The following is a 26309-nucleotide window of genomic DNA, read 5'->3' on the forward strand; positions in this document are numbered from 1 at the left end:
CATTTAAATCCGCAGCAGGCATGAGATTGCAGAGAGCCGTGCGGGTGTCAGGGCAGCCGGGGGCCTTCTGAAAGGCTCCAGGGCAGTCTTAGCAGAATGCCTATCAAGACATCCACGCGGGGTGGCTTGATGGACTGCCTGCCTGTAATAAAAGGTCAAAAAAAAACTTTTGCCATCTTTATAATAAAAGAATTTAAATAATAAAACAAAAATACATGCTTGGTATTGCTGCGTCCGTAAAAGGGTAAACGTCGTCACAGAAAAAAAAAATAACGAACAGCAAAAATGCACTTTTTTGGTCACCCTGTTTCCCAGAAAATATGCAATAAAAAGTGATCAAAAAGTCATATGCATTCAAAAATGGTACCAGCGCAAACGACAGGCAAAAACGAGCCCGCGCACAACTATGTTGACGGAAAAATAGACCTGTATGTTTGGTGTCGCAGTGATCGTACCGACCCTCAGAACAAAGTCTTCAGGCCATTTATATTGCCGTTTGTGCGCCGTAGAAACAAGACGCACTGAAAGATGGCGGAATGTCGTTTTTTCCCCATTTATACCACTTAGAATGTGTTTAACGTTCTTCAGTACATTATAGGATACAGTAAATAGTAGAAAACATTGCAAAAAAACATGTCCTCACACAGCTGCGTCAATGGATGAATGAAGGAGTTACGCTTTTTAAAAAAGCGGTGAGGAAAACACTAAAAAAAAAGGGCGGGGTCATTAAGGGGTTAAAATCTAAGTCATTCTGTAATAGGTTCTCTGTACCCCGTCTTGCTACTTTATTCATTTTCTATCTGTCACATGATCCTCTGCCTGAAAAATATCTCCAATCCTCCGACATCTTGTCCGCATTTGTTACTGAGAGCAGTGCATGATGGGAGGACAGGAGCAGGCGCACTGATCTGTACTGCTCATGGGCAGTTTGGGGTCCCGGGAGGTCCGGTCTGCCTGCTTCAGCTGGCTTTCTCTAGCACTGAGTGACAGGGAGGTTGGAGCTAGTAAGTTGTAGGCCCTGTGAGCTGTGGGCGGGGCTATAGAACCTGTGAGCTGTGGGCGGGGCTATAGAACCTGTGAGCTGTGGGCGGGGCTATAGAACCTGTGAGCTGTGGGCGGGGCTACAGTGCTAGGCATGCTGGGAGTTGTAGGCAACAGTCTGTTGTATTTAGTGTGGAAGTGATGTATGTAACACAATGGCAGATTGCTGACTGCATGGGACAAAAAAGGGGGTTCAGAGTGGCAGAAAAAAGGTACAGGTTGCCACTTCATACATGTACTTCCAAGATTTCAGCATTTTCAGAATTTCCATTTTGTGGCCAGAAAACCCCTTCAATGGATGGCGATTAGTGATGAGCGAGCATACTCGCTATGGAGCATTACTCGATCGAGCATTGCCCTTAGCGAGTACCGGCGACAGGCAGGGAGCTGCGGGGAGGAACGGAGGGGAGATCTCTCTCTCCCTCTCTCCCCCCTGCTGACTGCCGCAACTCACCGCTCCCCCGCGCCGGCACCCGAACCTTTTCTCCAGAGCGGGAAGATACTCGATAAGGACAATGCACGATCAAGTAATTGTCCTTAGCGAGTATGCTCACTCATCTCTAATGGCGAGCCATTAATAACTTACAGCTAGTGAACACGTAATTAATTAGCAAGCGACGTGGACTTGCATCACGGTGGGGCCCCCGGCTGTCCCTCTGCCACAACCAAGGCATGAGCCGGCTGCACGGCCACCGCTAGGCTTCCTACTGGCGAAATGTGTTTTTACTTTTGACCTGTAGAAAGCATTGCATCATGAAACCTCACGGTAATTGGCTGCATAGAAGACCTGCTGTGCGTCAAACTAGTCATTAATATTTTCGGGATGTTGGCAGGTCATATAAGGATGTAAACATGGTGGCACAGGGGACTGGCACAATGATTAGTGGGAACAAGTAACTTACCCACAATTGGCAGAAGAAGGTATCAGGTTTTGTTGGCAGGAGGAGACCAGCTACGTCTGGCTCTTCGGTAGTCTGCAAACATGTAGGCATCTGGTGTGGCTTACTGTCCACTGCTGCAGTGGAATGTGGAGGTCTAGTGTCATCGGGTATGATGGCAGCAGAGAGCCAGGAGGTAACTGGAGACGGGTGAGAAAAAGATGACAATTTTACTGCTAAACCTCATGGCATGAAGGATTGTGGGTAGAGGAAAGAAGTCTTGTCAGTCATTCCCCAGGAGACACCACAGGAATTGAACCTCCAGTGCCTAGTGGCAAATATGGTCTTGGATACATGTCCCTACTGCTGGCCATGGATGAAAAGTACCGTGTAAGAGGATCAGTTTTTGTGTGTGGCCCTTGACCATATCACGGCACTCCACTCAAGGATGGTTGGGTGATGGAAGCAAACATAGCACAGTTGAATGGAACAGAACAAACAGTTGCACATAGCTTGGTGGTTACAGTCTAAATTGGGCACACAGCTTGGTGGTTACAGTCTAAATTGGGCACACAGCTTGGTGGTTACAGTCTAAATTGGGCACACAGCTTGTTGGTTACAGTCTCTATTGCACACACATATTGGCAGTTACAGTCTCTGTTAATCTTGTATTACAGCACTTAATGCACAGGAGGCCACTGTGGGCTTGGCACTGGCTCAGTCTCTGGCCCTTGGTCATACATACGGGTAGGGATGACAATGCAGAACACGCTGGAAGTGATCCGAAATCCCTTTCAGTTTACCCATGGCCTTCTCTGGTCACATAGCGCTCTCCATCACAGACCTAGGTAAACATGGCAGTCTTGTTCAGGATTAAAGGCATTTTCTGCTCACTCTCCAAGATGCCACATTATATACTCTGGCTCCATCCTAAAACCCACACTCATACCCAGAGCGCTCACCAGCCCACCATGTCCGCTTCTACATAGTGTAAAGATGAGAGCTAGCTGTAGAAGCATAGTTCCTCCAAATAACTTATATGAGTAACACATTGGCATAACACGCAAACAACCTGAATGCCCTGTTGCCTTCACTAATGCATCAAGTACGCAGCACCAAGGGCTCAGCTGGGCACACGATTGTTTAGAGTACCCGCACCTTCACCTTCAGAGCGTCTGCTCCGTCGGCCAGAAAGAGCCAAAAACTACCGATGAAGCAGAAGCGCCCCGGAGGTGTAAGTGCAGGTACTCCTTAGGGGTGCCAGTGAGTTCATGCTGGAGAGCACCCGGACAACTCGGCATGTTTGTAATCCTGCAGTTTTCCTCTGTGTTGTAGACTCAAGATACAGACGACACGGATGACATTGATATCTCCATCGACAATGCGGCCTTTATGGATGATTTCTTTGCCCAGGTGAGAGATGCCCTCTGCTTATCTTCATATACTTTAAGACGTCTTATAACCTCTGTGTCTACTTGTAGATTGAAGAGACCCGGCAGAACATTGAGAAGATCTCTGAGAGCGTCACTGAGACCAAGAGACTGCACAGTGTGATCCTTTCAGCGCCGCTGCCTGAGCAGAGTGCGTACAGCAGTGTCACTATGTGTAGAGCAGTAAGACCAGCAGATGAGGTGACCCTGGCTCCTTCCATCACCTGAGCGCTGCGCCCCTGCAGATGGCTCCATTGCCTGTTGGCTTCTCTGGGCAGTGGTCTATGCTTCTGTCCTCAGCTGCCGAGAGGAGCTGTCAGGCAACGAAGACTGACAAAGAGGCACAGCGCTGCAACGCCTTCACTTCAGCCATCAGCAGGGGTTTCAGCACTTCCACTGATCCAAACTTTCAAAATGTCACTGTTTTTATGCGTTTACTTCTCAAGGGTGTATGATGGGTAAAATAGGGGGTCTCGTGGAGACAGTGGGCTTCATTCCAGGCAGGTCCAATTTTACTAAGCAGTGAGTTTTGTGAACTTTTCCTCCCATGGATCCTGCAATGTGACCTGAGCGTCCAGCTGTTCTTCTATAAATGATAGGAACGCATTGGGGGGTGCAGAAGCAGGACCTCCTATTCTGGGATTTGAGCACCGTCACTCTTTATAGGACAATATAGACTATGCTTTAATCACTAAACTCACTAGGCACTTTGTATCGGCTGAAGGACGGCCATGCTGGGAATTAGTGGACTGCAAACTGCCCACCTTGAGGATTCAGAGGCTGTTAGTGAAGAAGGGCTTCTTGAAGGACTTCTTCATTATCTAGATCTCAGCTTTGACCTGTCTGCACTAAATACTCCTGGATGTTTTGCTAGATTTGCTATTCTAAAATATTGCCGGACAATATCAATAACTTTTTGTTTCTCTACTTTTTGAAGAAACTAAGGATGAATTGGAGAATCTGACGTTAGAGATCAAGAAAGCCGCGAACAGCGTCAGGTCCCGCTTAAAGTGTGAGTGTTTTGTGTACGGCCCATTACCATCCTAGGATGTCAGTTTTCGCTCGTGGTGGCCCTGCAGGGTCCCAGAGTTACACATTGACCTCATATATTGTAAACCTTTGAATTTCAACCTATTCTAAACACTTACCTTTTCCTTACAGCAATGGAACAGTCCATAGAGCAGGACAGCATTCAGTCCTCTGCTGACCTTCGGATACGGAAATCTCAGGTATGGAAAATGAAGAATTATTCTAGAACGCAGTCTAAGGCCGCCTGCAGACGGCCGGGTCGGATCGCACTGCGAGAATTGTGGCAGCAGGATCCGACCCGCGCCCCTTCAGTGACCAGTGCGACTCGCCTGCTCCCGCGGCTCCGAAGCTCTGCTATGTGCCGGCTGCCACCCAGCCATCGCGTGGGCAGAGTGGAACCGGCGTGTCACTAGTGACGTTTCTGTGCGGGCCTCTGCGAGCCCCGCACAGATATAGAGCATGCCGCGATTTGTTTTCCGTGCGTTTTTTCACGTGGTCAAATTTTTACAGAAATTGTTTTTTTGTTTTTTTTTCACTTTACACAATGCTTTAAATTTTGAAAAAAAAAAAAAAAAAAAAACGCCACGTAATTGGTGTCCCCGCATCCATAACAGCCTGTACTATAAAATATTACATTGTTTATCCAGCAAGGTAAAGTCCATAAAAAAGCCATAATAGCCATTTTCTATTCTTCTTGCTTCCCCAAAACAGGAATACAAAATAAGCAAAGAGTCATATACACCTCAAATAAAAACTAGAAGTCATCCTGCAAAAAACAAGCCCTCATACAAATACATTTGCCTTGGCAGCAGCTGCCTGACACTAGTTGCTCCAGTTAAGCTTACAGTTATAAAACCCCCAAGTCCTTCTCCATGTCAGTGCTCCCCAGTGGTTTCCTATTTAGTTTGTAACGGTGACATGGATTTCCCAAGTGACCCCTCCAATACTGCCCCCTGTGGTACCCCACTAGTAAGTGACCCCTCTAGTACTGCCCCCTGTTGTACCCCACTAGTAACCATGACCCTCCAATACTGCCCCCTGTGGTACCCCATTAGTAACAGTGACCCCTCCAATACTGCCTCCTGTGGTACCCTACTAGTAACAGTGACCCTTCCAATACTGCCCCCTGTTGTACCACACTAGTAACAGTGACCCCTCCAATACTGCCCCCTGTGGTACCCCATTAGTAAGTGACCCCTCCAATACTGCTCCCTGTGGTACCCCACTAGTAAGTGACCCCTCTAGTACTGCCCCCTGTGGTACCCCACTAGTAACCATGACCCTCCAATACTGCCCCCTGTGGTACCCCATTAGTAACAGTGACCCCTCCAATACTGCCTCCTGTGGTACCCTACTAGTAACAGTGACCCTTCCAATACTGCCCCCTGTTGTACCACACTAGTAACAGTGACCCCTCCAATACTGCCCACTGTGATACCCCACTAGTAACAGTGACCCCTCCAATACTGCCCCCTGTTGTACCCCACTAGTAATGGTGATCCCTCCAATACTGCCCCCTGTGGTACCCCACTAGTAATGGTGATCCCTCCAATACTGCCCCCTGTGGTACCCCACTAGTACCTGTGACTCCCCCAATACTGCCCCCTGTGGTACCCCACTAGTAACGGTAACCCCTCCAATAGTGCCCCCTGTGGTACCCCACTAGTAATGATGATCCCTCCAATACTGCCCCCTGTGGTACCCCACTAGTAATGATGATCCCTCCAATACTGCCCCTTGTGGTACCCCACTAGTAACAGTGACCCTTCCAATACTGCTCCCTGTGGTACCCCACTAGTAAGTGACCCCTCTAGTACTGCCCCCTGTGGTACCCCACTAGTAACCATGACCCTCCAATACTGCCCCCTGTGGTACCCCATTAGTAACAGTGACCCCTCCAATACAGCCTCCTGTGGTACCCTACTAGTAACAGTGACCCTTCCAATACTGCCCCCTGTTGTACCACACTAGTAACAGTGACCCCTCCAATACTGCCCACTGTGATACCCCACTAGTAACAGTGTCCCCTCCAATACTGCCCCCTGTTGTACCCCACTAGTAATGGTGATCCCTCCAATACTGCCCCCTGTGGTACCCCACTAGTAATGGTGATCCCTCCAATACTGCCCCCTGTGGTACCCCACTAGTACCTGTGACTCCCCCAATACTGCCCCCTGTGGTACCCCACTAGTAACGGTAACCCCTCCAATACTGCCCCCTGTGGTACCCCACTAGTAATGATGATCCCTCCAATACTGCCCCCTGTGGTACCCCACTAGTAATGATGATCCCTCCAATACTGCCCCCTGTGGTACCCCACTAGTAACAGTGACCCTTCCAATACTGCCCCCTGTGGTACCCCACTACTAACAGTGACCCCTCCAATACTGCCCCCTTGTGGTACCCTACTAGTAATAGTGACCCCTTCAATACTGCCCCTGTGGTACCCCACTAGTAACAGTGACCCCTCCAATACTGCCCCCTTGTGGTACCCTACTAGTAATAGTGACCTCTCCAATACTTCCCCCTGTAGTACCCCATTACTAACAGTGACCCCTCCAATACTGCCCCCTGTGGTACCACACTAGTAACAGTGACCCCTCCAATACTGCCCCCTGTGTTACTACATTAGTAACAGTGACGCCTCCAATACTGCCCCTGTGGTACCCCACTAGTAAAAGTGACCCCTCCAATACTGCCCCCTGTGGTACCCCACTAGTAAAAGTGATCCCTCCAATAGTGCCCCCTGTGGTACCCCACTAGTAATAGTGACCCCTCCAATACTGCCTCCTGTGATACCCCACTAGTAAAAGTGATCCCTCCAATACTACCGCCTGTGGTACTCCACTAGTAACAGTGACCCCTCCAATACTGCCCCCTGTGGTAACCTACTAGTAACAGTGACCCCTCCAATACTGCCCTCTGTGGTACCCCACTAGTAACAGTGACCCCTCCAATACTGCCCCCTGTGGTACCCCACTAGTAGCAGTGACCCCTCCAATACTGCCCCCCTGTGGTACCCCACTAGTAACAGTGACCCCTCCAATACCGCCCCCTGTGGTACCCCACTAGTAGCAGTGACCCCTTCAATACTGCCCCCTGTGGTACCCCACTAGTAATGATGATCCCTCCAATACTGCCCCCTGTGGTACCCCACTAGTAGCAGTGACCCCTCCAATACTGCCAACCTGCGGTACCCCACTAATAGCGGTGACTCCTCCAATACTGCCCTCTGTGGTACCCCACTAGTAACAGTGACCCCTCCAATACTGCCCCCCTGTGGTACCCCACTAGTAACAGTGACCCCTCCAATACTGCCCTCTGTGGTACCCCACTAGTAACAGTGACCCCTCCAATACTGCCCTCTGTGGTACCCCACTAGTAACAGTGACCCCTCCAATACTGCCCCCTGTGGTACCCCACTAGTAACTGTGACCCCTCCAATACTGCCCCCTGTGATACCCCACTAGTAATAGTGACCCCTCCAATACTGCCCACTGTGATACCGCACTAGTAATAGTGACCCCTCCAATACTGCTCCCTGTGGTACCCCACTTGTAACGTGACCCAATCAGAGTATGTACCGTTAATAACCCCCCTCTCCTTTTTTATCCCTGACCAGTTAAGGCCCATTTACACATGACGAGTGTCGGGCAAACGATGCCCTGTATCTCCACGCTCCCATGCTGTCACGCGGGAGCTAGCACAGCTGTCTCCCCATGGAGCGGCCAGCAGGGGGCAGGACAGTGCAGGAGATTTCTCTCGCTTCCCCGCCCCTCTACATTGAGATACACAGCAGCCGTTCGCTATGGAATGGTGGCTGTTTAAACTACACGATGAGCTTTATGCTGCATGAAAGATGAGCGATGAAGATCATTGTTCAGTTTAAACAGCAGCCGTTCAGTAGTGAACAGCCGCTGTGTTATGTGAATGGAAGGGGGGGGGGGGGTAGCGAGATGAGAGAAATCTCCTGCACTGCCCCGCCCCCTGCTGGCTGTTTCGTGTGTGTGATCCAGCCCTGCTAGCTCCTGTGCAGGAGCACAGGAGCAGGAGCGCAGAGTCACAGGGACGAGTGTCGGTCATTGTTTGCCCGACACTTGTCCAGTGTAAACAGGCCTTTACTCATTCACTTACACACATTCTTCCCCAGACCAAGCATTCTCATCTTATATACCAACCTTTTATACGGCACAGTATCAAACGCTTTGGAAGAGTCCAGATACACAAGATCCAGTGACTCCCCGGTCCAGTCTAGAACTTACCTCATCGTAGAAGTCGATCAGGTTGGTGTGACAGGAGCGATCTCTCATAAACCCGTGCTGATTCGGAGTTATACAGCTATTTTTACTGATAGTTTCTAAGAGATGCTCCTCAAACATTTTACCCACAATAGAAGTTAGACTTACCAGTCTGTAGTTTCCAGGGTCACTTTTTGCCCCCTTTTTGAATATTGGCACCACATTGGCTATGCGCCAATCTAGTGGAACAGACCCGTCACTACAGAGTCCCTAAATGTAAGAAATAAGGTGTCTGTGTATCACATTACTTAACTCCCTTAGACCTCAGGGGTGTATGCCATCGGGACCCGGCGATTTCTCTATTTTATTCTGTTTAAGGAGGCTCTGCACCCCTTACTGGGTTAGACTGGTGACATTTAATGGAGAGTTTACTGTATATGCATTTCACTTGACATCTCATTTTCCTAGGTGAATACACTGGCAATAAATAATTTCTCCTCATCAGCCTCTACAATTTTTCCTACATTATTTATTAAATACTTTCAGTATTATTTTTTTTACTATTTATATAGTTAAAGAACAGTTCAGGGTTGGTTCTACTCCCTTTGGCAATAAATCTCTCTGTCTCCATCTTTGCTGCTTTTATCTGATTGTTACATCATTTATTTTCCTCTTATAGGTTTGTAGGGCTTTGCTGCTTTCTAGTTTAAGTAGTTTAAATGCTTTTTTTGTTGTTTATAGCTCTCCTATAAAACTCTCTCTTAACAGACAAGTGAAATGTATTACATTACGGTCACTATTTCCCATGTACCCCAACCTGCACCCCTATTATTCTGTCAGGTCGGTCATGCAGCTACATTATACACAAAAATAAAAAGTTATGACCACTGAAACATAAAGGGGGAAATCATTTACTGGATTTTAAGGCTAAAATTAGCAACATTACAAAAGGGTTAAAATGCACTTAAAGGGGTTGTCTCACGCCGAAACGTTTTGTTTTTTTTTCAATAGGCCCCCCCGTTCGGCGCGAGACAAACACAAGGGATGGGTTAAAAAAAAAACCGTTTAGTACTTACCCGAATCCCCACTCTGCGGCGACTTCTTACTTACCTTACCAAGATGGCCGCCGGGATCTTCACCCACGATGCACCGCGGGTCTTCTCCCATGGTGCACCGTGGGCTCTGTGCGGTCCATTGCCGATTCCAGCCTCCTGATTGGCTGGAATCGGCACACGTGACGGGGCGGAGCTACGAGGACCAGCTCTCCGGCACGAGCGGCCCTATTCACCACGGAGAAGACCGCACAGCGCAAGCGCATCTAAAATCGCCAGAAGACGGCGAATTTAGACGGATCCATGGCGACGGGAACGCCAGCAACGGAGCAGGTAAGTGAATAACTTCTGTATGGCTCATATTTAATGCACGATGTACATTACAAAGTGCATTAATATGGCCATACAGAAGTGTATACCCCCACTTGATTTCATGAGACAACCCCTTTAAGGCAACTGAGTTACCACCAAATATATTCATATGAGATGTAAATTCAAAATCTACAAATAAAAAAAGTGACATTTTAGGGAGGCTTTTTCCACTTTTAACATAACTGTTAGGGGGGTAAACGAGGGCAGAGTTGTTCAGATCACCACATGACACCCCCAAATCCAACAGTTTTTATAAAATTCTACTTTTTATGTTCCTTATAATAGTCATACCATGTGGTTGTAGAGCCAGGGTGGCAAGCTGAACACCGTTTAGGCATCTGACTAGTTGCTATTCAGGAGCCTAAATCAGGTGAGAGTCATATGTATCCCTCGCTGTAATCTGGCCTTGATTACCCTCACCTTCATCTAAATCAATGCTTGGTCTGATATCGTTCAGATAATAATGGATCTGAGGGACAGGAGAGAATACTAGAATTCCAAGTAATACAACAGTATGGCTGCACGATGGGGCCCGATAACGGCCGACTCGGCTGTGCCGTCTTGCAGATATGTCTTGCTTTGGTTGTTAGATTTCTCTAAGTATTATTTGGTTATAACATACACCAGTTGTATAACTCTTCTGTGTGGCCTAGTGTAGATCTGTGGGTAGAGCATCAGACTGGCGAGGCTTCGACCCACCAGCAGGGTCGTATTTAGAGTTCATGTTGCCCTCGAAACATTTCGTGCTCTTGCCCCTATTGGGGAGTTAGGTTAAAGCTGCTGCCTGTAGGCATGAGATATCTGTTGGACAAACACATTGTCAGGGAACTGGGGTCTGGGTACTGGAAGTCCCAGAAACTGCCCGCAACCCACTGTCCCTACCTAACTGCCCCCCTGGGCTAGGCCCCAGGGTGACAACTGGGCGACGGTCTCTAGACTCTCTAGGGAAGCGGGGCAAGGGGTCAGACTACAAACAGACACTGAGACAAACAAACACAGAGGCAAGTCAGGCAATCCGGGTCGGCAACAGGAAGGTACGCGGTACAAAGGGGCAGGCGAAGGCGAAGTCAGGGTCAAAGCAAATAGTCAAACAGGGAGACAGGCAAATCCAAAGAACATGAGTGCAGCAGAAGACCTGGCAATGCTGGAAGGAACAAAGGCGCTTAAATGCTGTCAGAGCTCCGGCCCCAGCAGCTGATTGGGAAAGGGAGCCTGATAGCAGCAGAGTTCAATCACCGAGGCACTGGGGAACCCGCCCCCAGCCTTGCTGGACGGACGGAGACCAAGAACGCGCATGTGGTCGTCATGGCGACAGGGACGCGGGGCGGCACCCGCTCTGTCCTTACCGACCCTGTGGCGAACAGGGCCAGGGGAGGTTACCAGAACCGGAGCTCCCCTGCGCCACACAGATGCAGCCCGGGTGATTGGGCCAGCGGTGTGTGGATGGAGGCTCTGCGACCCGCCGGTCCTGACACACATATTAGGATGACAGCCCTCCCCTCTGACCCTCTGACTCCCTCATACACATGCATGCTTGGGCAAAAGTGCAAGGGTTTCTGTTGGGGAAAAGGGATTCAATTAGGTATTGCTATATGCCTTTGTCAGAGGATTATCACCCACTAGAACATATATATGGCAACAGAACCAAGATCATTATATAAATACGGTAACAGAACCAAACTTACTAGATGGATATTTGGTAACAGAACCAAGCTTACTACATAAATACAGTACCAGAACTAAATCCATTCCATAGATATGATAAGAGAAGCAAGCTCATTACATTACCACGGTATATTCCCCACCACTGGATCCATCAGAAGCAGCACATAGCAGACATACATTGCATTCCCTTTTTTGTAGTAAAGCGCGCTTCCATACATTTGAGGACGCGGTACAAATGTTGCCTAAAGTTATACATTTTAAAAATATGTCCCAAACACCTCCATGTTTTCCATACTCGTAGCGGCACATAACCGGGCGTCTTACTAATGCTTTTAGAGTACGTCCACATGTAGCGCATGCGCGGTGGATTGCATGCAGAAAATACCGTATCACAGTACAAGCAATATGGATGAGATCTCAAGGAACTCATCCACACGCTTCGCTTCAGAAATGAACATGGAGCCTGAGGCGTTCAGCAGACAATGTCTCATCCCATAGGTCCTAGCTGCTAGTGGTAGGTGATTGGGCTTCTGCTGGATTCTTATGGCCCTGTTGTATTACGCCTGGGCCCACTAAAGCCTTCCTTGGTATTCCGGTGGGCCGGTCCAACCTTGTAGGGTCACATGTTAAACCTCTATTTACATTTCATTTCCTGTCTTTTGTACAGCATTCTGTTCTCGCCCGGAAATTTGTGGATGTTATGACCAAGTACAACGAGGCTCAGGTGGATTTCAGAGAGAGAAGCAAAGGGCGGATCCAGAGACAGCTGGAAATCAGTGAGTCAACTGGAAACTGTCCGCTTTTATCTGCTTTGAAACATTTAAGATATATTTGCATCTGCTATTATGTAGACCTGCTGAAGTCTACGTACACTTCAGCTATACAGTGACATGTAGTGCACAGTAGGGTGCAAAGCCACCAGGGTGACCTTCTATTCCATTAACTCCATATGACCATCCAAGACCAGAATGCCGAGTAGACACCCTGAAATAGTGGACCCGTCTCTCCCGCTCGCTCCCGCTCTGTCAATGAAAGGATGATATTTCTGAAAATAATGGAATGAATAATTAATGAAGTATCTTAAGACCTCTAATGACGGCCATGCTGATGATTATGTCTTCTTTCCCAGCTGGCAAAAGTACAACAGACGATGAACTGGAAGAAATGCTTGAAAGCGGAAATCCTAGTATTTTCACATCTGGGGTAAGAGACTAGAATGAAAGATATGATTGTTTAGAGGGGGTAACAGTCCTGGGAGTACGATGACATTTGCCTATACTGGACTCTGTAGTCTGAGATCTCAGAGATCGCCCTTGAGCACAAGGCTTTGCCAGTTTTTCCAATATGAAATGTGCCACACATACCCGGAGATTTTCATTGCGGTCACAAGTAACAAGTTGCAGAGGATTTCTGCGCATATCGCCAGCGGTGGCACCCTGATGAACCCTGGCATCCACCAGTCATACCCGTAGAGTGGGTGGGTGGGTTGACCACATGTAGCCTTCATTCCTCTCTTTAGGAAGACCCTTGCTTCACTTTTCATTCTGGTGGCACCTCTTTAGCAATCGTTCTCTTATACTACTCTGGGCAATTTGTGTATATGAGTAGCTACGAGGGTCGTACCGAAAGTAATGCAGAAGTGCTGATAACTTCTTTATTAACTGATGTAGATTGTTCAGATTGCACATGTAGTTGGAGTGACTCTTCCTCTATACAAGGGTTTCAGAATCTTTTTCTTCCTTGCTGGTGAAGAATGGATTCCAAGGGTGGAAGTCTGCACTGATCTGCTTGAAGTGTTCAAAGCCAATGAAGACGAGTTTTTTTCCGATCTGGTGATGGGGAATGAAGCATGGGCGTATCTTCATGATTCAGAAACCAAGAATCAGTCCATGCATGGTGGCACACCTCTTCTCCAAGGCCTAGGGAGTGCAAGAGCCAGCGATCAGCACAGAAGGTCGTGGTGACTGGTTTTAGGGATGACAAGGGCGTCATTCTCCTTGATGTTCTGGAACGAAGTCGTGCCATCAACAGCGAACGGTATGTGGTGCAAATGCATCGCTTTTAATGGAGACTATATTGAGTAACAGATTTGTATAGAGGAAGAATCACCCCAACTACATGTGCAGTTTAATGATCTACAGCAGTTAATAAAGAAGTTCTGGCCACTTTTGCGTTACTTTCAGTACGACCCTTGTATTTACTATAGTTGCTTGCAGCCCTTTTCTCTTCATTGTGGACCTCATTGCCAGCTTTCCTCATTGTGTAGTGCCCTACTGTAATATGGCTCTTGCATTGTGCCATGTGCTGCTTGTGTGGGGAGCTGGGCGCCGACTCCTGATTCACCTGATCCCCGTGGGTCAGTCTGATCACAAACTGCTGCTCTAAATAGACAATACTGATCGCGCCAAGAGAGAAGGAACATTCATGAGAATATGGAAAGCAACGAAGCGGTGATATAAAGCTATATAAATAGTATTTAGTGCTGCTAGGACAAGAGAAGAGGAAACACTGCTGGACAAGTAAACAAGGAGTATGAAGGTGAGGTTTATTGGGATGTACAATGTATGAAAGACGGATTAAGCAGTCCATTACCAGCTGACCAAAAGTAATCCCGGTTACAATCAGTTATGCCAACTGGTTATAAGACAAGTCATTTCTGTTATTTTGCAGATAATCAATGACTCGCAGATTTCCCGTCAAGCGTTGAGTGAGATTGAGTCCCGGCATCGTGATATTGTACGATTAGAGAGCAGCTTGAAAGAACTCCACGATATGTTCCTGGACATCGCCATGTTAGTAGAGAACCAGGTAACCATATAGGGTACTGTGGGAACGATAAGACAAGGAGACCGTGAGGACGTAGCTATCAGAGTGCAGTGAACTTATAGGGTTCTAGGGTGGGAATGTGTTGTGGTCCTTAAGAGAACTCCTGTAAACCACCGGATGTCTCAGTTGTGTCCTGTTTTCTATCTTTAATGCTTTGCTTGGAGACTGAGGCTGAACGTAGCTCAGGTAACTACATCTGTTGGCCGGCTCTATTCCTTCTCCTGAAACATTTTCTCCAGCTACATGTATTGAAGCATTTTGTCCATTTCAGGGGGAAGTAACAGATAACATAGAGATCAATGTCATGAAGGCGGTGGAACATGTAGAGAAAGCTCGAGTGGAGACCACAAAAGCAGTGAAATACCAGAGTAAAGCACGAAAGGTGAGAACAGGAGACCGCAGAGCCGACAGAACAGCCCCACGCTGTATATCTGACAACTAAGGGTTGTGGGACTCGGTGAAGGTCCAGCCAGGACACTGTTGACGGCACCTTGTAATGTGGTTGTACGCTATCTCAGCATATTTATGTATCTCTGCACATTTTCTTCTAACTCTTTCTACATCCTGCTTCTGTTCCTTACCGCCGTTGTCCATACATGACCACCAACCTTGCTTCTTGTATTTGCCTTCTCCGTGCCATTCTCTACATACCTTAACCAATGTTGGTCTGCCGCCTGCATTGTACCTACCGTCCTTCTGTCACCCTCTTGTTTTCACATTCATCCCGCTCTCCTCGCTTCTATCTTCCCATTTCTTCTTTTGCTATCCTTTCTTCTCTTCATAAAGGGTGCTCTTATAGACCGCATAGAAAATAACATGGATGAGTCTGTGGGTTTCGTGGAACGAGCCGTGGCCGACACAAAGAAAGCCGTAAAATTCCAGAGTGAGGCCAGGCGGGTGAGAATTACCCTGAAGCCAACTCCTCCACACCCTTAGCATGTAGTTTCACAACTTGTTTCGTCAGTAGTACACCACATTACAATGTAGTTAGCCTAATGTCCGGGTGCTAGATAGACAACTGTTTAGCTTGTCCTTCCCTCAGTCCTTCATTTTGTATGTCTTCAGTCATGTGAGTGGAGTGAAGCACTCCTTGGATCAGTCATTTTTCCTGCTATCCCCTGCACGCTGGGGTATACACATAGATCACCTATATAGCTGCGGTGGGGCGTAGCTGGTCACACATTCCCAGACGTATTTGCAGTTGTACATATTCAGTAGAGTTCTCTTATAAGCACCAAGTGCCAAGTAATAGTTCTCAGATAAGACTTTTATGGCACAAATATATCTATAGACTTCAACATCCTTAATTGTTGTGGGGGGACTTTGTCCTCCAGCCTCCATTTCCTCTCATATTACCTCCCATGGAGACTTCTCTCTACCTTCACAGTACAAGGAGCCTCACTCAGACCATCTCATCTCCAGAGCCCAATACAGTGCACGCTCGTTCTCCATCAGGCCGCGGCGCTTCCTAATCTCCGCTATCCTAACCAACGAAAAGTCAGCTTTCTGTCGCTGACTACTGATCAGTGCACCAACTTCTGTCCTTTCTATAAACTTTATATCACCAATTCTCGCATTATGGCATCATACTACACGCCTGGAGCACATTACCGGCTGTGTAGGCGGGCACTAGTAGCCTGCCATTAGGGCTGATTATCCCAACGCCACAGGGAAAACAACACCAATAGCAATATATTATATTACACAGTGAAATAATTGGCAGACAGTAAACAGCACAACAACATTGTAGAATAGAAACAAGTGCAGCACGGGGAGCAAACGGCTCAAACAAACCTCTGCCCAACCACAAATACAGAAAATACGGCACAAACATAAACAACTACTGTCCAATGAGACCAGCACGCCCCGGGGGGTCTCTCTGACTACTTGACACATAGTAAATGACTAATGCCCTGACCTGTGGCCTACAAACATAATGATTGTGTCTACTATGAACCAAGCCATGTATTTGTGGTCGTAGACACAGATTGTCTAACATGGGAGGGTCTATGATTCTACAAGGCAGTGTATGATTGTGGCTGCACTCACAGGGTCGAATGCTAATGGCCTAAACATGTTCCAAAAAGATCTACAAAATTTGTTATGAAAATGTTGATAATTACATTATTTGAAGTGTTTGTCCTACGAGTGGCGGATCACTGCGGCCAGGAAGTGATAATCATCATCTTGGACCGTACGGTTGTGGCCAACTCTCAACTATGGCTGTATCTGTTGGGTATCTGTCTGAAATCCGTTGCTTACCCTTCTCCTTGATGTTGCCTCCTTCCAGAAAATGATCATAATTATTGTGGTGGTAATTATTCTACTAGCAATTATTGCTCTGATTATCGGCTTGTCTGTGGGACTGAAGCACTGAGCCTACGACCTTCATGTTGGGGGAAGCCCAGTTGTAAGTAGAGAACTTTTATTATATTCTGGGAAGACAGAAAAGTCTTCAAGGTATGAAAATACCATCCTAATTCTAAGACTATTACATAATGAGTACTCTAGAGGTCATCATTTAGAGGGGATTCCCTAGGCTGCTACTCCTCACGACTTTCTATGCCTAATCATGGTATGCAATGGGATTACAATCAGTTTCAGGACATCGTGTGTTTTAGTATCACCGTTATACAAAAATGAATGTGTGATACAAATGGCATTCAGATCAACCTGAAGTCATCCAAACATTTTTGGACTGGTTTCATCCTCTGAAACACTCTGTCGGTGCAGCAATCAGGAGAAGCGCCCAGTTAGTAGACGTCTTCCCACTTAGTACTGTAGGGTGAGATGTAGTTTATAGAATAGGAATTGTTAAACTTCTCAGCTTCTGGAAGGCACAGTGGAACGTGGCGTGGTTGTTCCTTGCCTCTGCCCAACACTAGTTGGATATTGTTCAACTGGGATTGGAGATGTGACTGTTGGATAGGAACAGCTTACTGGTATAATAGATGTATAATATATGTATATATATACACTCTAGTCCACAAGGACGGGCCTCGGGGTGTGCAACCTACCAGCCTCATCTGTCACCAGTCATGGAGGTAGCACTGGCCTTGATGTCCTGGGCTTGTACCCCTTATGCCACTCTTGGACCCAAGCCTATTGAAGGGCAGCTGCACCGGATGCTGGAGGAGCTCGTTCACATCCTCGTTAGGTATTTCCATTTGAACTCTGTTCTGTTTTTTGAGCAGAAAAATGGCATTCAAATGGGAAAAAACGTGCCCTGTATTACATAGTATAATGACTGGACTGGGTAGTTGTCTGGGAGTGGAGTATAGGCACCTTATGGCAATGGGCGCTATATGATTGGATTATTTGGGTACAACTGTATATGATGCATCATAAGGTTCTGTGCCAATAGACGGTAATGGAGAGGGCATCCACCAACCTAAGGCCGGACCTAACTGCCCCGACAGATACGGGTGTGTGGCCCCCCCAGGTCTATATGTTTCAGTTGCACCCACTCTTGGCTGTACTCACATGGACCAATGCAGTTTTAGTCAGTGAAAAATGGACCAATTTCCAGGCGATGTTCTGCTACTTTGTCCGCTCTGAACTTCGTGGTTCGTCCTTTCATGCGGCCCCCGCAGTAACCTCTGTTATAAACGCATTGCACTTACATGATATTTGCATTGAATAGGATCACGATGCGTTTGATTTTTGCTCTCATAGAAAATAATGGTCGATTCTTGAAGAAACCAGGCAGACAGGACATGCGGCCGTTGCTCTAAGGGCCCATTCCCATGGGTGGATGTTTATTAACTGAATACAGACCCGTTGTATTATATTAGTGTATTCAGACGTGCAGATATTACATGCGTAGGATAAATAATAGATCGCAGCGTGCCCTGTGTTAGTGGATGTTCACCGACCAGGATAGCCCAAGGAAGTCTATGGGAGCAATTACAATTGCAGTGAACAGAGATGCTCCATGTATAGTCACTGCATTATTACGCATGTTCCCAGAAGACAGTGTGAACGAAGGGGACATCCATTGGGCCTTCTTAGACCGTTAATATGGATGCAACGCGCACCAAAAATGCAAATATACATGCAGTGAAAATGGTGCATTTTTCATGAACCAAAGTTGTACATGCCTGAGTGAGTCCTAACTTGGACTGCGGCTCCGAGGGGAAAATCATTGATGCGACTTAACCCATTCAAATGAACGGGTTCTTTTCCTGCGTGAGTTCTCCCCATCTCGGAATTGGATAGAACTCGCCCGGGAAGAATCGCCCATGTGAATACACCCGTAGAGAAGGCTAGGAGTTTCTGAAATCAGGATGCTGAAAAGAGGTCATGTGCAACTAAAGATGCATGGGCTTAAACACATAAGAGAACACTGACAATGATGTCCTGCTTCTAGACCCAAGATGGCGGACACCTCCGACTCCTGTGCTCCGTACAGATTATGGATGGTTTCACGCCTGCGTTGGCAATTCCATTTTCCTGCTCCGTTTGGTGATCAGGAAAGGGTAATCCCCACAACCAAATAGCTCCGTCTCTGGACGGAACCAGACAGACCCCCTTGACTATGATGAGGTCCGCCTCTTTCTGAGGGGAGGAGCTTGCTGAGTGCCTTGTAGCTTTCTGTAATGTATGTTTTTCTTTTATCCCAGGTGTAATTTAACTCCATCCATGCCAGCAAAACTTTGCAAAGCTACTGATCCTAACCTCCTCCCAATCCTTACCCGCTCCACCATCCAAGTTTACCTCTTTTTCACCACCAATACAAAGATCCATACTCCTGCCTTCCGGAAGCTTCCCCTCAACCTGGAACCTCTGGACCTCTGCTTTGCTTGCAGTACCCTACAATGCTGTCAGGGATGGAAAGACTTGGGAATGTTTTACTTGACATATTTGTTGTATATTTTACAAAGAGAAACTGAAGCACAAGGAGCTCAACTGGTGAAAACGTACCAGAAGCCATAACCTGGACAGGACTTTGGGCCGGTAGACTGGATGTCACAACCACTAAAACTTCTAGCAAAGCTTTTAATTTATTATGTTTGATCAGTAAGAGCCGACTTTGCCATAACAATTGGTGGTTTGGTGATACGACATTGCCCGGTGTAGTGGGCCACAGATCTATCTCCATCTCTCTTGCCCATGAATTGGTACTTTGTGAGTGTTCAGAATCTCCCCAGGTACCCCGGTGTCCTCCCACATCCAAAACATATTCTACACGATGCCCATCCTCAGGAGTCTCTTTATGCACTTGAGATAAGGAGATGAGAATGTGTGTCTCAACGGGGCGGGTCCTCCACGGCACCATGGGGCAGATTGACTTGGGCTGGCATCTCTTACACCCCTTTTGGTGAGCCGATTCTCGTTTGTAGTCGTTCGGCTGTTTAGACAAGCGGATCATCGTTGAGAATCGTTGACTTCTCGCTCAGAGCTTCGCATTGAGTGTTTAAATGCAGCAATAAGCGAACGATGATTCTTATGCTGGCTGAATGTGAACAGTGAAGATAAGTGCACGCTTCTCATGCGGTCGTCGGTCGCCATCAAGCCGAACAATTGAGCGATTTTTTGAACGATAATCATTCCGCCCAAACGCAGCACTACACCGGTTTAGGTTAAGTTTTCACTGATGTAAGTGCAACCCGTGTATTAGAGGGGTTCCCCTCCCGCGTCCCCAGCAGTGACCGTACTCTGAATGGAGCGCTGCCCGAGCATGCGCAGTCAGCACTCCATTCATTTCACTGGGAGGGATGGAAATCCGTGAGTGGCTGTCGCTCAGCTATCTCTGCATTCCCATTGAAAGTGCATGGAGTGCTGAACTATCTGATCAATTGAAAGTGGACTCACCATGTTGGCCGAGCTCAGAAGGGTAAGCTGGACAAGAGGCAAGCTATGCTACTTTCCATCTTAGACTAGCTTATAATTTAGAGAACCTCTTTGGGAGGGGTCCACATGGGGGCTTATCAGCAGCAGAATGTCCGCAGTGGGCATTCCATAGCAGGTCAGCCGCGGAAAGCCTGCCTCCAACGTTGCTCCACTTGGTGCGGGTTTTATCGCGTATTCCTGTGCGGAATTCACCCCTCATTGAGAAGAGGTGATTCTGCAGTGGAAACAGCGATAAAACCGACATGTATGGAACTGAATTCCACACCACATGGAAATTTCTACACGAGTTTTATGCGGATTTCTTCCGCAGCTTGTGGGTGAAATTTTCAAAATCTCAACCATTTTGCGGGTCCTGTAAATGTCCCCTTCCTCTGCATGGAAATTACGCAGCAAATCTGCCCCATGTGAACCTCCGCTTAAGGTACAAGTCTTGTGAGCCACTGATCAGATATCAGATGTGTGGTTTGGTGTATAACACCTTGGTATAAAACCCTATTGTGAGTCAGGCTGTTCCTACCTACTGGGAACAAATGTCAACAGTGACCCCATCATAATGTTTATGGTCACCATTGGCCAAATACAGTAGAATGTAAATGTAATGCTGATCATTATGCCCTAGGGGTAACAGATGTGTCTATATGAAGGATATGTGAGCTGTACATTACTCTTGCCTCATGTATTATATACCGTTGCTCTTAAAGCTGCATATAAACATGTCCCACTCGTCACTAGACATTAACTAGAGACCAGTCACCAGTAGGGAGCTGGTTGGCCAACTGGTCTCATCGAAGTATATAAAGACTATGGGATCAGGAGACGGTATGGAGATGTCTCCTTCCTTTTGACCTTCTATCTGGATATACGTAAAAGGCTAGACAAGCAGACAAGTCTACAGCCACCTGTTTACATTGCTGCAATAATGCTGTTAGAATCCTAGAATGGTAGAGTTGGAAGGGACCTCCAGGGTCATTGGGTCCTCGAGAGTCATCAGGACCTCCAGGGTCATTGGGTCCTCCAGAGTCATCAGGACCTCCAGGGTCATCGGGTCCTCCAGAGTCATCAGGACCTCCAGGGTCATTGGGTCCTCCGGGGTCATCAGGACTTTCAGGGTCATCGGGTCCAACCCCCTGCTCAGTGCAGGATCACTAAATCATCCCAGACGAATGTCTGTCCGGCCTCTGAAGACTTCCATTGTCCTTAGTATGAAAGTCTTATTTGTCTGTGGCTTACAGTGGTTGTTCCCACAGCAGAGGATAACCATTTCTGGTGGAACAGAAGTATTTAAGTATTCTTGTGGAACTATGTAGGAATGTTAAATGCATTGCTAGACCAGCCTAACCTGTCTTTTGCGTTTGGTGGGTTTTAAGGTTAACAAACAATACAAGTTGTAACTGCGGAGCTCGGAACATTCCTGATCTCTCACATCATGCAGGGTAGTGCAGCACTGAGTACATTATGCGCTCATACACATGTTTTTTTTACATAATTGGCATTATTAGCATTCGTTAACTTGACATGCTGGTATAGTCATACGCTTAGGTCACATAGCTCTAGGAAAAGGAAATAAGATACACTTACAGCAAGGGTGGAACTGTGCACTGTAGGTAAGTGATTCCATTATAGCCTGTGATATTATGGCCAATAGGTGGCGCTGTTTTGTTGGGTCTTGGAATTAAAAGTTTTCATGCACTCTTTGCTATGCTGATGTTAGACAGTTAAATGCCCCCTGTTAAAGATAATGCCAGAGTCCAATTAGTTAAGCTGTGTCACATATTAACAAAGTATGAATTAAACTGTACATAAACAGGGTCATTTGTGTGTGATGAGCCCAACCCTGTTACCGAACCAACGCAGAACTGACCTATTACTTCTATCACAGACCCCCGCAGAACGCTGCCAGCTAGTGAATATGTGGCCACCAAGCATGAGGGTAAATAGGTAGAAATCCACTTGCATGTGGCATGGTGGTTGCTTCTCTGCCACTGTGGCAGAACTCCATGGGTCACTCTCCAAGCCAGTTAGCATACTGAATCCTAAACCAGCAACTTTAAATGATCTTATCTACACTCTGTCTAAACTTATACTTAAAGGGGTTTACCAGGGAAATACAATTGATGACCTACCATCAGGATAAGTTATCAATAGTTGATCGTCCGGGTCCGTCGCTTGGGACCTCAACCGATCAGCTGTGGGGGCGCATGCTGTCAGCGCCACAAATACAAAGAGGTCAGAGCGGAAGCCTCCACGCCAACCTCCGGGTGGTGACCAACACTTGTAACTGCAGAGATGGCTCTCATTGCCTGCAGTTACAAGCGCCGACCACTGCATGGGAGGTTGGCATGGGGACTTCCTCTCCAAATACACAGAGGTCCGAGTGGAAGCCTCCGCACCGACCCCCGTATAGTGGCCGGTGCTTGTAATTGCATCAATTGTATTTCTGTGGAAAACCCCTTTAATTTCACTCCTTACACCAGTCTGATTCTGATTGGCTGTGGTGTGTATAACTAGAACACTGGGCTGTTCAAAGGGATTCTGTCTTTAGAAAAAAACTCAACCCTTCCCTCACGTCACCTGACGCCGGCCGGATCTTCTTCTTCGTGTGACATAGCGTCCATTCGCGGCATTCTGCTTCCTGTAGGGCAGGGTCACTGGTCACTGGTGACGTAGCATTCAGGAAATGCCGATTCTTGGGCTGCCTGCTTTAGCACAAGCTATGACTGTGCAGGCGCGGCGTCTTGCCACAAGTGTTCATGTACGATATCAGACACTAGTGGTAATAGCCCACGCCTGCGCACTAAAGCAGGCTGCTGAGGATTCGTCATTCCCTGCTAGGCAGTGAACGCTACGTCACCAGTGACCGGGTACACCGCCCTGCGGGAAGTGAACTGTAGCTGGTGGACGCTACATCACAGGAAGAGGCCGACCCGGGGACTGGAGGAGCCAGGAGAAGAAGGGAAATATGGATTTTTTTCTAATAACACAACTCCTTTAACCCTTTCTAAGCTGTAGTCTCCCTCAGCCGCCACTCGTAAGACTGCGTTTGCACTTGGCATTTTCTGCTGCATTTTTTAACTGCATCACAACATGCATGCAACGCATTAAAAAAAAACCCAAAACGCACATGACTTGAAAAAAAGCTCGCTCCACGTACCACAAACACACTTACATAAAGGGGCGCTCCGGTGATTTATTATGCAGTACCCCCCAGGTTGGTTAGTGTCACCCCGGTCAGTTGTTTCCCGCTACCTGCAGCTCCTGGCCTCTTCCTCCTCAGATGGTCATGTGATCGCGGTTCTCACCAGTTTCGGTCTGCATGAAGTTCTGTGTTTGTTTTGAGGCATGCCAAGCCTGACGGTCAGTGCAATGTCAATGTTACCTGCTATATAATTGGTTGCCAGGGGTAGAGAATGAGTAGTTTACACTAATAGGATGTTGGGCATCTGAATATTGACTCTACTGACTCATTAGTTTGGGAAATGACGTTCTGGATGTACGATGTGACCCACGCAGGCGGGAGAGGTTTAGGAACAGCTTCCTGCCACCGCGCTCCAGGATCCCAACCGTCACTCCCGGGTAAAGGGCACCAGGTTGGTGATGGTTGTGTATATAGATGCTGAATGTATTCATGTGCGCTAGTTATTATATAGGAACCCCTTTACCCGCCGCTCCAATCATCTCTAAGGGGCAGCGAACATCAGCGCTCTCATGTATGCTTCACGTATACAATAAACGGACATGAGTAATGTATCCAAGCGTGCCTGAACTTCATTAAAGCGTTACATGATCTGGTAACCGTACGATTCTCTACCATTGTGTCCGCTTCTCATTAACATATCATTATCATAAACCACGCACGTTTTTCACTGTAAACACTTTTTTTCCTAATCCAGTTTTGTAGTTGAACACTTTTTTTTTTCCTTTGAAGTATTTGATAAAAGCTAAATAGTTAAACGCCCAGAAGCGTCCGGCCAACGATTCCGTGTGCTTCCCGGTGACCGCAGTGTTAAAGCCCTAGAATACGTCTCCATACGTTATGTTTGCGGGCAGACAACATGGTAGGCTCACAAACGTATGGGAGGTTAAACGCCAGAACAAGTACGTAGATTTGAACAATGTTTGACCCATTCTAGCCTACGGGTGCATGACGCTATACGGCACATGTGTCAAACACAAGGCCCGCGGGCCGAATCCGGCCCTCTGCCTCATGTTATGTGACCCGTGGCGTGCCGATGGCCGCTCACCACTGCAGCGATTACCAGCTGTGGTGTTGCAGCTCCCCGCTGGTAATCACGCTGTTACCGTTGATCCCGGCACACACTCTGGCGTCAGTGTGCAGCCGGGATCCTCCTCCCCTGAGTCCTCTGCTCCTCAGTTCTGCAGGAGAGGACTCAGGAAGGAAATGTTCCGGGCACACACACTGATGTCAGTGTGCATCCGGGCTCAGCATGAGCAGAGGGGGAGTGGCGCCCACAGCAAGGAGGAGGTAAGTATATGGGTTGTGGGGGAACTATTATTACTGAGGGGGAGTTATTATGACTGAGAGGTGGTTATTACTGAGGGGAGGTTATTACTATAACTGAAGGGGGGGTTAATATTACTATGGGGGGGTAATTTTACTGAGGGGGGTTAATATTATTGACGGGGATAATATTATTACTGAGGAGGTTTAATATTGAGGGGGGTTAATTTTACTGAGGGGGGTTAATATTGCTGAGGGGGATATTACTGTGGGGTTATTACTACTGAGGGGGTTAATATTATTACTGTGGGCGTTGCAATTACTACTGGGGCCACTGTGGGGTACCCTGTTACTACTGGGGCCACTGTGGGGCTTGCTATTACTACTGGGGCCACTGTGGGAGTCACTATTACAACTGGGGCCACTGTGGGGGTCACTATTACTACTGAGGGCCACGGTAGGGGTCGCTATTACTAATTGGCCCACTGTGGGGTCAATATTATTCCTAGTGCCACTATGAGAGTCACTATTTTTTACTGGGGCCAGTATCAGAGTCACTATTACTACTGCGACCACTATAGCGGTCACTATTTGGGCTCGTTGACACGGGTGTAATTGTATTTGCGCAATCAAAAATCGCTTATGCCTGCATATTTGGGCACGCAAAGCACAGATGGGCCCACTGAAATGGTGCACGAATATGCAGTGAATACAGAGGTCTTCTGCACATTCACCCTGTATTTGCGCGGCCCATTCACTTCAGTGGCCTATTGGGGTGCGTAGTATGTAACAATATAGATCATGCTGTGTGAAAATATACATCATGTGAATGAGCTCACTGACATCAATGGCTTCTATTCACTGCATATTATGTACGCAGATACGCTGGTGTGAACGGGCCCTTACTATACAGTCTTACAATCGGCCCTTTGAAGGTCACCATAAGCCTGATGTGGCCCTTGGTGAAAATGAGTTTGACACCCCTGTTATACGGGGTAAAAAAATGTATATGATTCAGAGATGCTTAACCCCTTAGTGACCACCAATACGCCTTTTTACAGCGGTCACTAATGGCCTTCAAACCTGCACATACATCATGTAAAGGCGGTGGCTTAGCCGACTACTGACAGAAACCGGCTGTAACTACCAGGAACAGAGAAACCTCAGATCTTGGCAGTTTAACCCCTTACATGCTACAATCAATAGCAACTGTAGCAAGTAAGCAGATGGGAGGGGGAACCTTCTGTCACCTAGCGACACAATGCGATTGCAAAGTACCAATTGGCTCCCGTGGCAGCTGGAGGCTTGATAAAGTCTTCCATGTCTGCCATATAACTCAGCCTCCTAGACCCCGCCTCCAGCAGAGTCTAATAGGCTGCTGCCATAGGCATTGCAGAATGCACCACATAAGTAATGCAGTGTACTATGCTACCAATTGAAGTCTTCTGAGTGATTAAAAAATAGTG

The 26309-nt window shown here is 47.4% G+C and overlaps 1 protein-coding gene and 1 long non-coding RNA gene across 4 annotated transcripts in view; one reads left to right on the forward strand and one right to left on the reverse strand.

Moving 5' to 3' along the window:
• STX3 (syntaxin 3) overlaps positions 1 to 24191 on the forward strand; it is a 91445-nt gene extending 67254 nt beyond the window's left edge. The window contains exons 2-12 of one of the 3 annotated variants that reach the window (XM_066588008.1): positions 3255 to 3332; positions 3401 to 3500; positions 4287 to 4361; positions 4511 to 4578; positions 12373 to 12481; positions 12835 to 12908; positions 14376 to 14513; positions 14803 to 14913; positions 15318 to 15428; positions 16822 to 16941; positions 19154 to 24191. In XM_066588008.1, the coding sequence (XP_066444105.1) occupies positions 3255 to 3332; positions 3401 to 3500; positions 4287 to 4361; positions 4511 to 4578; positions 12373 to 12481; positions 12835 to 12908; positions 14376 to 14513; positions 14803 to 14913; positions 15318 to 15428; positions 16822 to 16908 (951 nt within the window). In that variant the 3' untranslated portion in view covers positions 16909 to 16941; positions 19154 to 24191. The remainder of the gene's footprint in view (positions 1 to 3254; positions 3333 to 3400; positions 3501 to 4286; positions 4362 to 4510; positions 4579 to 12372; positions 12482 to 12834; positions 12909 to 14375; positions 14514 to 14802; positions 14914 to 15317; positions 15429 to 16821; positions 16942 to 19153) is intronic. The other 2 variants (XM_066588006.1, XM_066588007.1) reach the window with 2 other exon arrangements.
• On the reverse strand, positions 14234 to 15558 carry LOC136588633 (uncharacterized). Its single transcript, XR_010787594.1, has 2 exons — positions 15221 to 15558; positions 14234 to 14529 (listed from the first exon to the last, which is right to left on the reverse strand). It is a non-coding gene; the product is annotated as an uncharacterized lncRNA (long non-coding RNA).
• Positions 24192 to 26309: the final 2118 nt, after the last annotated feature.

The sequence above is a fragment of the Eleutherodactylus coqui genome, chromosome 13 (genome assembly GCF_035609145.1).
Source record: "Eleutherodactylus coqui strain aEleCoq1 chromosome 13, aEleCoq1.hap1, whole genome shotgun sequence".
Lineage (NCBI taxonomy): Eukaryota > Metazoa > Chordata > Amphibia > Anura > Eleutherodactylidae > Eleutherodactylus > Eleutherodactylus coqui.